Source organism: Taudactylus pleione, unplaced genomic scaffold (assembly GCF_031769625.1).
Source record: "Taudactylus pleione unplaced genomic scaffold, aTauple2 ptg000244l, whole genome shotgun sequence".
NCBI lineage: Eukaryota > Metazoa > Chordata > Amphibia > Anura > Myobatrachidae > Taudactylus > Taudactylus pleione.
In genome coordinates, this window is record NW_028284646.1 from 7,358,172 (window position 1) to 7,371,229 (window position 13,058).

The 13,058-nt window shown below is 43.0% G+C and overlaps 1 protein-coding gene across 1 annotated transcript in view; it reads left to right on the plus strand.

Moving 5' to 3' along the window:
- CSMD1 (CUB and Sushi multiple domains 1) overlaps window positions 1-13,058 on the plus strand; it is a 1,974,400-nt gene that overhangs the window by 1,608,783 nt on the left and 352,559 nt on the right. The window contains exon 31 of the mRNA XM_088479751.1: window positions 4,380-4,496. Coding sequence (XP_088335877.1) covers window positions 4,380-4,496 — 117 coding nt within the window. The remainder of the gene's footprint in view (window positions 1-4,379; window positions 4,497-13,058) is intronic.

Sequence of the window (13,058 nt, forward strand, 5' to 3'; positions counted from 1 at the left end):
CGGCGTGTCTCCTGGAATGGAAGGGAAAAAAAAGGGAGTATTGGGGTATGGAGAGAGAGATGATTGGTAGGAACAGAGAAAGACAGTTTGGATGAGAAAAGAGAAAAAAGGGAGTGTGGAAGATATTGGAAGTCAGGGAGCCTGCCAACGTTGGGCTCAATAGCTAGTGATCCAGTGAATGTTGGATCTGTTATATCAGATTTTATGTATTATCAACCATATTAACTATTTAATTACCATCTCTTAGATAAAGATGGTAGGCATTGTGTCTAGTAATTGTGCTCTAGCTGCCTGCTAGAAGCAGCCATACCACCTCACTTCTCTTCAAGCCCCTTGAGCAGATGCCCCTCACTGGTGTCCCCAAATGATGGGGAATGGGGGTTGAGATGAGAAAGAGGAGGACAGAGATGAATGAGAGGTGGGAGAGAGATAAAGATGATAGTGAGAGGGGAGCAAATGTATAGATCTGAAAAGGGTGAAAAAGGGAAAAACCTGTAAGAGAGAGTGGGAGGTGGACAGATAAAATAGAGGGGAGAACAAAGATGAAATGAGAGAGGGGTGGGAGGGGAACAGATCTGAAAAAGAGAGAAGGGGAAGGGAGCAAATTTGAAAAAGAAGAGGGACAGGGGACAGGTGAATGTGAAGAGGGGGAGAAGAGACATGACAGACAGAGATGAGGGAGACAGATCTAAAAAAGAAAGAGGGGGAAGGGGGGCAAATGAGGCTGACACTGGAGAGAACATTGAGGGATGAGGCTAAAAAGACATACTAGAGATGAGGCTATATGACAGCCACACTTGCTAGCTACCCAGTGAATGAAGGCTCAAAAAAACTAGTCAATCATAAGAACAAACTTTTTGTTTTCATTTAGTTTACCAGAACAATAAGCTCACTAATGGAGAATCTCATGCAGTGATCCAATGTTACCTTTATCACTAAACTTAACCAAATACACAACATTAATGAAATAAAGTCACAGACAACAGTGCTGGCATTTTAAAAATGAATGTCAAAATGTATTGACCAATTGATGATTAACTAATTGGTGGCAGCATTTAAAGAATGGACATGACAAAAACAATATACCACAGAAACCAAACATTGGTGTTCAACTCTCCAAATAGCAAAACCCACCTGTACATATGGTGTAACCATTTCCCGATCAGGACAATTGGCCTATTTAGCTTGAGTCATGAGAAGGAGAGTGCACCTACCAATCCTAACTAAACATTAATAACAAACATTCTGTTCTTTACCATCACAAAAAAACACAGGCAAATAGGGTGGGAGGATGGTGAACTGGAACAAAGAGGCAAGATAATTGAGCTACTGGCCTCCTGGCACTATACAATATACATATATCAGACAGATAACATAAAAATTATTAAAGATATAGCATACTGTGGTACATAACTAAACTGAATACATCCAGTGTGTGTACAGTACAAATGGCAGATAGGAGCCACAGGTGAAAAAAAGCAAGCCACCTCTGGAGTACCCTGCATAGGCTCCAAAGTCACACTCCAGTCAGGTATAGATGTCCTTCCAAAAGGATACAGGCACGATCAGTGGTGTCAACGCAGTTTGAGCTGCAAGGAGCAGTTTTGCAAGGCATGTTGCTGAGCTGCATGTTCTTCTTCTTTTATCCTCCTTCCAATGAGGCCCCCTTAGTCCTGGAAGTGTGTCATGTTGCTACTTCAAGCCCACGTGGAGGGGACATGACCGGAAGTGTGCATGGGTAGTATTGAGTCACTTCCGGTTCGGGAGTGGAGCCACGGTCAGAAGTTATGGAGTGATAATGAAAGACATTGTGACCGGAAGTTGGAGTCTGCTTTGAAGATAAGTGGTGGGCTTTTTCTTGTCATACATACAGCAGGAAGTGCCATGATCACATGTGTGATACGCGAAGCATGATATATGTTTTCTTTGATTCCTCTGCCACTTTGTATGTCCAATAATGGGCTATATTTTGCTGAGATGGGCTTCTTCTTCAATTTCCACAAAACCTCATTGGAATAAGGCAAAATATATAAAAAAAATTGTTTAGGTAATTGGCGAAGCCTGAATATAGAAAAGGAATTGGTATAAAAACATAATAACATATAAGGCATGAATAAAACTGAATGGTAAAAAATTTAAGTTTATAAAAACCATTTTAATACAAAGTCTTTGTTAAGACCAGTCGGTATCAGTGTCTTTAATTGGAAGATCCATTGCATCTCTTCTTGAGCTAATCTGGTGTCTCTATCTCTCTTCTTCCATATGTTTTTGATGCTATCAATGGCCATAAATTGTTTGATATTGTCACTGGAGCAAATATGAGATTTTTTGAAATGTTGGGACCTTTTGTGATGTTTCTTAAATGTTCTTGCATTTCTCGTCTTCAATGCTCTGGATGTTCAACCATTGTACATGAGTCCGCATGAACATTCAATTGGACATACCACATATGGGGTGTGGCAAGTAATAAAGTCTCAGATATGATATTTTTTATCCTTCACTTTGACTTTGGAAAGCTTGGTGTATGTGCTCTTTACAGTCTTACACATGGTAAGACTTCTGCCCTTCTGTAAATAAAACTAAGTTGTGCTGGTAAAATAGAAGTAAAAGCAGGATCTTTGTGGAGAATATGCCAATGTTTTCTAAAAATGTTTTCTAATAAGTTCGTGATGGGAGCCATACTTGATAATAAAAGAAAATTATTTATTTCTAGAGTTTTTCTTAGGTTTACCAGCACAAACTAGTTTTATTTATAGAAGGGCTGGCAATCTAAAAAATAAGTTAGTGAGAAGCACTCTGGAAAATTATGGACCTACCAGAGTAAGAAGGAAAGGATTCCACTGATGAGTATTATGTACCATGTGTAAGACTGTAATAAGCACAATATATAAAGTAAATGAAGGGATAGGGGATATACTGTAAGAGGGATAAAGGGGTTGCAGGACTACAGGGAGAGGAAAAGTGTCAGCATATTATATGGTGGTCAGAAAACACCAGGGGAAGGAAATGTCATGCATTGTAGGAACATGGAGAAAAGAAAAGTGAGGATCTGTAAGAGGCAAGAAAGGGCCAACAGGAAAGAATAGTAGTGGGTAGAGCATATTGGGACATTGCACATGGGTCAAGTGGGATGGTGGATGTAAAGGCCAAAGGTGAGTGGGCACTTTCATAGGAGAGTCAGGGGACCCATACCTTAGAGAACAAATGTCCCCTATCATGGAGGTAAAAAGTAATGCATTACATCAATGCTATGTGCTATATTTAATACTTTTAGCAGCAACTAACATGTGGGACAGTCATTTGATGGAAGCTTTAGAAAATTCAGGAGGGGGTTAACCGAATAGAAAGATCCACAGATCTTTCAGTACAGGATATTCCAGGTGGTGGGACAGAAGTGTGTGAATCTAAATCTAAAAGGGTTCTAGGATAGGACAGGATCACCAGGCATTATTGAGGGTAACTTGGAGGCCACAGTCCCTCCAGCAGGGAGGTGAAGTAGAGAATAACATTTTGGAGAGCCTCATTGGAGTATAATACCAGCGGTAGTATAGCTTATAAGAAGTTTCTTTAAGGCGAGTGGAAATGGAGAATTTAGCAATTGCCAGTCTCATGTCCTCCCAGGCTTAATGATCAGATGGGGAGCCGAGATCCTTCTCCCATTAAGATTCATGGGGATTTCAGACAGGGAGTGCGGCATCACTGAGGATACCATAGACCTGGAAAATCATACCATTTGACATGGGATGTTATTTATAAAGACATTCAAGGGTAAAGAGAAATTGAGCCTCTTGCTGGGAGTGTAAAAAGTGCTGTATTGAAAGGTGTTTGAATGGGTTGAAAAGTTGGGTAGGGGATTTCAATTGTAGATCCGAGAGGGGAATCCAGACTCCATGTGAAGGTGCCAATTTTTTAAAGGGAGGATTCCACAAGCATGTTAAAGGAGCAATGCACAGAAAACACCTTGTGGTTTATCCTCATGGTTACGCCAACATTTTCAGTCTCATTTCTGCATTGTTTTTGCTTGAGTAAAATAGCAGCTGGGCATGTGTGTATGCAATTAGTATATCTCAATCATTTAATGTAGGGTATAAAGTAAAGCTTAAAATATTTATAATGGTAGTTACTTAAAGTTGCAAATACACAGTGTTTTATTACTCTTCATGTACTAGACATATTAAACCACATTCCTGGTTGGCTGCTGCAGTATGTGTTGTTACACTGTGCAGTTTGCACCTTCTTTTGCACATTGATATTATGCAGAAATGACATACATATAGCAATAGTAACAAAAAAATAAACAAAAGTGTTAATATTAAAATATTACATTTTTAAATATATACTTATTCTCTGACTTTAAATATTTCCTGCTCTTATTTCAGCACCTTGTGGTGGGCAGTACATGGGAATTGATGGAGTGGTTTTATCCCCAAACTACCCAAATAATTACACTTCTGGTCAGATCTGCCATTATTCCATAACTGTTCCTAAGGAGTTTGGTAAGTTGCCTATTTATTGATTACTTTTCAGAATTACTGTATATGTAAAATAATACAATGCACATTTCAGAATGTATTATAAAAGGTATTTATAGAGAGTAGCGTTCAATTTTAAAGCCAGCCTACTTGCAGTATTTATTATAGAGATGATCTAAATGATCAGTTCTAAAGCCAGCCTACTTGCAATATGTATTATAGAGATGGCCATAATGCTCAATCGTAAATCCAGCCTACTTGCAATATGTGTTATAGAGATGGCCTAAATACTCAATTGTAAATCCAGCCTACTTGCAATATGTGTTCTAGAGATGGCCTAAATGTTCAATCATAAATCCAGTCTACTTGCAATATGTATTATAAAGATGGCCTAAATTCTCAATCCTAAAGCCAGCCTACTTCTAATATGTATTATAGAGATGACCAAAATTCTTCTGCAGATTTTGATATTATATGGATGTCATTGTTTTATGGCAAGCATGTCATTCACCAAGTTTTTGCCCAGAAAAAAATCAGGACTCTGAACAAAATTAAATTATCATTTCATAGTAAAATATGTTTAACATATCATTTTGGAACAAAAGGTTCTGTAAAGAAAAGTCAGAAAAACAGTCTGAACAATGCACCCTTAACATTTTACAATTTTAAAATGTTGATTTTTATTAAAGAGAAATAAAATATTTGTAATGCCATATACTGAAAGAAAAGACACAGGTTGCCAGCCTCTGTTCCACAGTAATTCAATAATCAAACATGTCGATGGTGGGTCAAATAATAGTCAATAGCAAAGAGCAAAATCAAATTTAAAAAATGCAGAGTTCCGTTCTGTACCTCATGTATTTATGGAAATACAAATCCACAAAAACCTGTTTATGCTACTTCTGGTTCTTAGTAGGGGTGTGCACCGGCCACTTTTCGTGTTTTGTGTTTTGGTTTTGGATCTGGATCTTTCTTCGTGTTTTGGATCTGGATTGGTTTTGCCAAAACCACCCTTCCGTGTTTTGGGTTCTGGGTTTTGTGTTTTGGATCTGTATTTTTTTTTTAAAAAGCATAAAAACAGCTAAAATCACAGAATTTGTTGGTTTCTCTGCTCCTATGCTATTATTAACCTCAATAACCTTAATTTCCACTCATTTCCAGTCTATTCTGAACACCTCACACCTCACAATAGTGTTTTCATGTCCAAAAGGTTGCACCGAGGTAGCTGGATGACTATGCTAAGCGACACGAGTGGGCGGCACAAACACGTGACCCATCTAGGAGTGACACTGCAGTGGCAGACAGGATGGCAGTTAGAAAAACTAGGCCCCAAACTGTACATAATGCAAAGAAAAAAAAGAAGTGCAAGATGGAATTGTCCTTGGGCCCTCCCACCCACCCTTATGTTGTATAAACAGGACATGCACACTTTAACAAATCAATCATTTCAGCGCCAGGGTCTGCCACACAACTGTGGCTGAAATGATTGGTTCGTTTGGGCCCCCACAAAACAAGCTGGCAATTAATGTGTCCCTGCACAAACTGGCTCTACGGAGGCAAGATGTCATCCTCATCCTCCTCATCCACCGATTCCTCACCCTCTTCAGTGTGTACATCCTCATCCTCACAAAGTATTAACTCGTCCCCACTTGAATCCACCACCACAGGTCCCTCTGTACCTTCTGGAGGCTGGTCTCCCTGGAAGAGCTGATAATTCATTTTGATGAACATCATCTTCTCCACATTCTGTGGAAGCAACCTCCTACGCCTTTCGCTGACAAGGTTCCCGGCTGCACTAAACACTCTTTCGGAGTACACACTGGAGGGGGGGCAACTCAGGTAAAATAGAGCCAGCTTGTACAGGGGCCTCCAAATTGCCTCTTTTTCCTGCCAGTACAGGTATGGACTGTCTGACATGCCTACTTGGATGCTGTCACCGATGTAATCCTCCACCATTCTGTCAATGGTGACAGTATCATATGCAGTGACAGTAGACATGTCAGAAATTGTTGCCAGGTCCTTCAGTCCGGACCAGATGTCCAAACTTGGTCCTGCCTGCCCTGCATCACCGCCAGCGGGTTGCTTAGGATACCTAAGTTTTTTCCTGGCAGCCCCAGTTGCGGGAGAAAATGAAGAAGGAGCCGTTGACGTGTCACGTTCCGCTTCAGCTGACAGTGTGTTCACCAGCAGGTCTTTGCACCTCTGCAGGCTTGTGTCGGCCAGAAAGAGAGACACCACATAGGCTTTAAACCTAGGATCAAGCACGGTGGCCAAAATGTAGTGGTCTGATTTCAACAGATTGACCACCCTGGAATCCTGGCAAAGCGAATGAAGGGCTTCATCCACAAGTCCCACATGCCGAGCGGAATCGCTCCGTCTTAGCTCTTCCTTCACTTTCTCCAGCTGCTTCTGCAAAAGCCTGATGAGGGGAATGACCTGACTCAAGCTGGCTGTGTCTGAACTGACTTCACGTGTGGCAAGTTCGAAGGGCTGGAGAACCTTGCACAACACGGAAATCATTCTCCACTGCGCTTGAGTCAGGTGCATACCCCCTCCTTTGCCTATGTCATAGGTGGATGTATAGGCTTGTATGGCCTTTTGCTGCTCCTCCATCCTCTGAAGCATATAGAGGGTTGAGTTCCACCGCGTCACAACCTCTTGCTTCAGGTGATGGCGGGGCAGGTTCAAGAGTGTTTGCTGGCGCTCCAGTCTTCGGCACGCAGTCGCTGAATGGCGAAAGTGGCCAGAAATTTTTCGGGCCACCCAAAGCGTCTCCTGCACGCCCCTGTCGCTTTTCAGAAAATTCTGCACCACCAAATTTATTGTGTGAGCAAAACATGGGACGTGCTGGAATTTGCCCAGATGTAATGCCCGCACAATATTGGTGGCGTTGTCAGATATCACAAATCCCCAGGAGAGTCTAAGTGGGGTAAGCCACTGGGCGATGATTTCCCTCAGTTTCTCTAAGAGGTTGTCGGCGGTGTGCCTCTTACTGAAACCGGTGATACACAGCGTAGCCTGCCTTGTAACGAGCTGGCGTTTCTGAGATGCTGCTACTGGTGACGCTGCTGCTGTTGCTGCGTAAGGTGATACATCTACCCAGTGGGCTGTCACAGTCATATAGTCCTTAGTCTGCCCTGTTCCACTTGTCCACATGTCCGTGGTTAAGTGGACATTGTGTACAACGGCATTTTTCAGGACACTGAGGACACTTTTTCTGACGTTTCTGTACAGTCTCGGTATCGCCTGCCTAGTGAAGTGGAATCTAGACGGGATTTGGAACCGGGGACACACTACCTCCATCAATTGTCTAAATCCCACTGCACTAATGGCGGATACCGGACGCACGTCTAACACCAACATAGCAGTCAAGGCCTCAGTTATACGTTTTGCTTCAGGATGACTGCTGTCGTACTTCATCCTCCTCGCTAAGGACTGTTGGAGGGTCAATTGTTTAGTAAAAGTAGTGGTGTTCCTACTTCCTCTCTGGGATGATGAACGACTCCCAGCAGCAGCAACAGCAGCAGCGGCAGCAGTAGGCGTAGCAATGCAGGATCCTCCAGAGGAATCCCAGATAGGAGAGTCAGTCATGCCAGTGACATGGCCTGCAGGACTACTTCCGATCCTGACTAAGGAGGAAATTGACGAGGAGGGAGTTGACGGTGTGGTTTGCAGGCGCTTGGATACAACAGGACAACGGGATTTAGGTGTCCCTGGACTGCTTACGGTCTTAGCCAAAGTTTCTGAACTTGACAGTAACTTTTTATGAACGCGCTGCAGGTGCCGTATAAGGGAGGATGTTCCTAGGTGGTTGACGTCCCTACCCCTACTTATTTCACCTTTACATATGGTACATATGGCAAGACAGTTGTTGTCCGGATTTGGATAGAAATATTGCCAGACCAAAGAGGTGGAATGTTTGGTCTTCTGCCCAGGCATGACCGTGATGGGCTTTTTCATCCCACGGACAACAACTGTCTCCCCCGGAGCCTGATTTAAACAAACCACATCACCATCAGAATCCTCCTCGCCAACTTCCTCCTCAGCGCCAGCTACACCAGTATCCTCATCCTGTTGTACTTCAACAGTGACATCTTCAATTTGCATATCAGCAAGTGGACTGTGGGTGCTCCTTTCAGCACTTGCAGGGGGCGTGCAAATGGTGGAAAGAGCCACCTCTTCCCGTCCAGTGCTGGGAAGGTCAGGCATCGCAACCACCACCACACTTGGACTCTCCTTGGGGATTTGTGATATCTTCTTAGAAAGCACAGTTCTTCGCTGTGCTTTTGCCAGCTTAACTCTTTTGATTTTTTTAGTGGGAGGAGGGCTTCCATCGTCATGTGAAGCTGAACCACTAGTCATGAACATACTAGGGATCGACCTTAGCCGTTCCTTGCCACTCCGTGTCATAAATGGCATATTGGCAAGTTTACGTTTCTCTTCAGCTGATTTAAATGTCTTTTTCAAGGTCATTTTCCTGAACTTTGCCATTTGGGATTGTATGTGCCCTCTACTATGACATTGGGCATCGGCCTTGGCAGACGACGTTGATGGCATGTTATCGTCTATGTCATGACTAGTGGCAGCAGCTTCAGCACTAGAAGGAAGTGGTTCTTGATCTTTCTCTATTTTATTTTTATCGGAGAAAGTTTGGTCCTCCATTTATGTTATATCGATTTGATATATACGTGCGGCTAAACACAGAAAATAATTTTTTTTTTGGTTTGGACTGGAGTGTACTTTGGGGGTTACAGCACCCTTTAACGGTCAAGCCAGCCGGCCCTTATGACACAGGCGCACTCTTGGCACTACTTTGTTGATGCACGTGCGGCTACTGCGCACAAAATTCACAAACACAGAAAATAATTTTTTTTTTGGTTTGGACTGGAGTGTACTTTGGGGGTTACAGCACCCTTTAATTGTCAAGCCAGCCGGCCCTTTACTTATGACACAGGCGCACGCTTGGCACTACTTTGTTGATGCACGTGCGGCTACTGCGCACACAATTCACAAACACAGAAAATAATTTTTTTTTTGGTTTGGACTGGAGTGTACTTTCAGGGGTTACAGCACCCTTAACGGTCAAGCCAGCCGGCCCTTTACTTATGACACAGGCGCACGCTTGGCACTACTTTGTTGATGCACGTGCGGCTACTGCGCACACAATTCACAAACACAGAAAATAATTTTTTTTTTGGTTTGGACTGGAGTGTACTTTCGGGGGTTACAGCACCCTTTAACGGTCAAGCCAGCCGGCCCTTTACTTATGACACAGGCGCACGCTTGGCACTACTTTGTTGAAGCACGTGCGGCTACTGCGCACACAATTCACAAACACAGAAAATAATTTTTTTCTTGGTTTGGACTGGAGTGTACTTTCGGGGGTTACAGCACCCTTAATGGTCAAGCCAGCCGGCCCTTTACTTATGACACAGGCGCACGCTTGGCACTACTTTGTTGATGCACGTGCGGCTACTGTGCACACAATTCACAAACACAGAAAATAATTTTTTTTTTGGTTTGGACTGGAGTGTACTTTCGGGGGTTACAGCACCCTTAACGGTCAAGCCAGCCAGCCCTTTACTTATGACACAGGCGCACGCTTGGCACTACTTTGTTGATGCACGTGCGGCTACTGCGCACACAATTCACAAACACAGAAAATAATTTTTTTTTTGGTTTGGACTGGAGTGTACTTTCGGGGGTTACAGCACCCTTAACGGTCAAGCCAGCCGGCCCTTTACTTATGACACAGGCGCACGCTTGGCACTACTTTGTTGATGCACGTGCGGCTACTGCGCACACAATTCACAAACACAGAAAATAATTTTTTTTTTGGTTTGGACTGGAGTGTACTTTCGGGGGTTACAGCACCCTTTAACAGTCAAGCCAGCTGGCCCTTTACTTATGACACAGGCGCACGCTTGGCACTACTTTGTTGAAGCACGTGCGGCTACTGCGCACACAATTCACAAACACAGAAAATAATTTTTTTTTTGGTTTGGACTGGAGTGTACTCTCGGGGGTTACAGCACCCTTAACGGTCAAGCCAGCCGGCCCTTTACTTATGACACAGGCGCACGCTTGGCACTACTTTGTTGATGCACGTGCGGCTACTGCGCACACAATTCACAAACACAGAAAATAATTTTTTTCTTGGTTTGGACTGGAGTGTACTTTCGGGGGTTACAGCACCCTTAATGGTCAAGCCAGCCGGCCCTTTACTTATGACACAGGCGCACGCTTGGCACTACTTTGTTGATGCACGTGCGGCTACTGCGCACACAATTCACAAACACAGAAAATAATTTTTTTTTTGGTTTGGACTGGAGTGTACTTTCGGGGGTTACAGCACCCTTAACGGTCAAGCCAGCCAGCCCTTTACTTATGGGACACAGGCGCACGCTTGGCACTACTTTGTTGATGCACGTGCGGCTACTGCGCACACAATTCACAAACACAGAAAATAATTTTTTTTTTGGTTTGGACTGGAGTGTACTTTCGGGGGTTACAGCACCCTTAACGGTCAAGCCAGTCGGCCCTTTACTTATGACACAGGCGCACGCTTGGCACTACTTTGTTGATGCACGTGCGGCTACTGCGCACACAATTCACAAACACAGAAAATAATTTTTTTTTGGTTTGGACTGGAGTGTACTTTCGGGGGTTACAGTACCCTTTAACGGTCAAGCCAGCCGGCCCTTTACTTATGACACAGGCGCACGCTTGGCACTACTTTGTTGATGCACGTGCGGCTACTGCGCACACAATTCACAAACACAGAAAATATATTATTTTTTTAGCACTTGGGGGGAGCACCCCTGATGGACAGAGCACCCCCTGGACAACACTACAGCACCCCTTTAGGACTGGGACACTGCACAGGACTTTGGAGTGGACACAGCCCCTATGGAGAACTGACTGCACAACACAGTCCAGCCAGCCCCTATGGACTTTGAAGTAGTGGACACAGCCCCTATTAACAATAGCAGCACAGCACAACACAGCCAGCCCCTATGGACTTTGAAGTAGTGGACAACAGCAGCACTACACTACACTACACTACACAGCACTAACTCCCACCCTCCCTCTTCACTGTCCACAGCCGAGTGAGAAAATGGCGCCGACGCGGGTACCTTATATAGGATCCAAAACCCGCGAGACTCGGAAGGCGGGATGATGACGTTTTGCCTCGATGTCAGATCCGAGTCAGGCGGGAAAAGTCGAGCCTGACTCGGATCGGACTCGGATCGGGGGGGCTCGGGGGGGTTCGGATTTCAGAAATCCGAACCCGCTCACCCCTAGTTCTTAGGTAATATGATTTGCAAATGTTCCTGTATATACATGTCAATGGGAGACTTTGAAAAGCAATATTGTGCATAAACAAAGAGGGGTTAATATACAAATTAACACACTACAGGAATTGGTACAATAAATAAAGAGAACACCATAAAATTAAGATGAAGTTATCAATTATATACTGTACTGTAGCTTCTTGATTGTTATTCTTCTGTTCCCATAAAGCACAATGGACCAAATGTAATCGGGTGAGAGTTTACTAAATGTGAGAGTTTAGCAGTAAACTCTCACTCATTTTAAACTCGGCTGAGAATATGCAAACTCGCCTGTTTTTAGACTAAAAAATATCTCACGATTTAAACTCTCATCCAGATGTTTTCCTGTTTTGATGATAACACTTAACCAATGTGAGAGTTTACTGCTAAACTCTCACATTTTCTAAACTCTCACCTTATTACATTTGGCCCAATATCTACTTACATTGGTATAAAGCTTCAGAAATTATGTGCACCTTAATTTGACCAAGTTCTGTCTGAAAAATCTGTGAGAGGTCAGTTTGTTTCTCCTTAAATTTCTAATCCAAAACCAAACCAACTGTGACTCATTCCTTTTGAATTGAACATTGCTTATGTTTTATTTCACACTCTGTGTACATTAAATCTGTGAAATCAGTGCCAGTCCTGATTTCACAAGCATGGCACTGTTTGAATGAAAAAAAGAAAATATGTAATTAAATAATTAAAAGATCCATACTTTTAATAGGGGTGTGGTATAAGAGATCGACAGGCATTAATTCGACAATCTATAGGATAGGAACAAAAGGGTCAATATGTTAACACACATATGGTCAGCAAAAAAAGAATGGTTGATTAATTTTTTTTGTATTTTAACCCTAATCCTAACTCTACCCCTCCCCCTAGTGCCTAACCCTAAACCTTCCCCTGTTGCCTAACCCTAACCTTAAAATTTAAAAAAAAAACTGAAAAATCATGTTCCTGTTGACCTATTGTATCTGGTGACTTTTTGCACTGTTGACATTTTGTCAGTCGACCTTTTGTACCTGTCGACATTTTGTCCCTGTCTGCCTAATGCACGTCGACCAAGTGGTTCTGACTTATTAATTGTTGACTGTTTTACTGTCAACCTGTCATCTGGATACCTTTTAATAGGTCCTGTTTAGCAGAGAAGCATGTAAGCAAGCTAACTGTGTTAAAACTGAATGATGTGCAGTGCACAGTATAAAAAAAGTCCTCCACCAGCTTCCAATTTTTGCATAGTGTTATCATT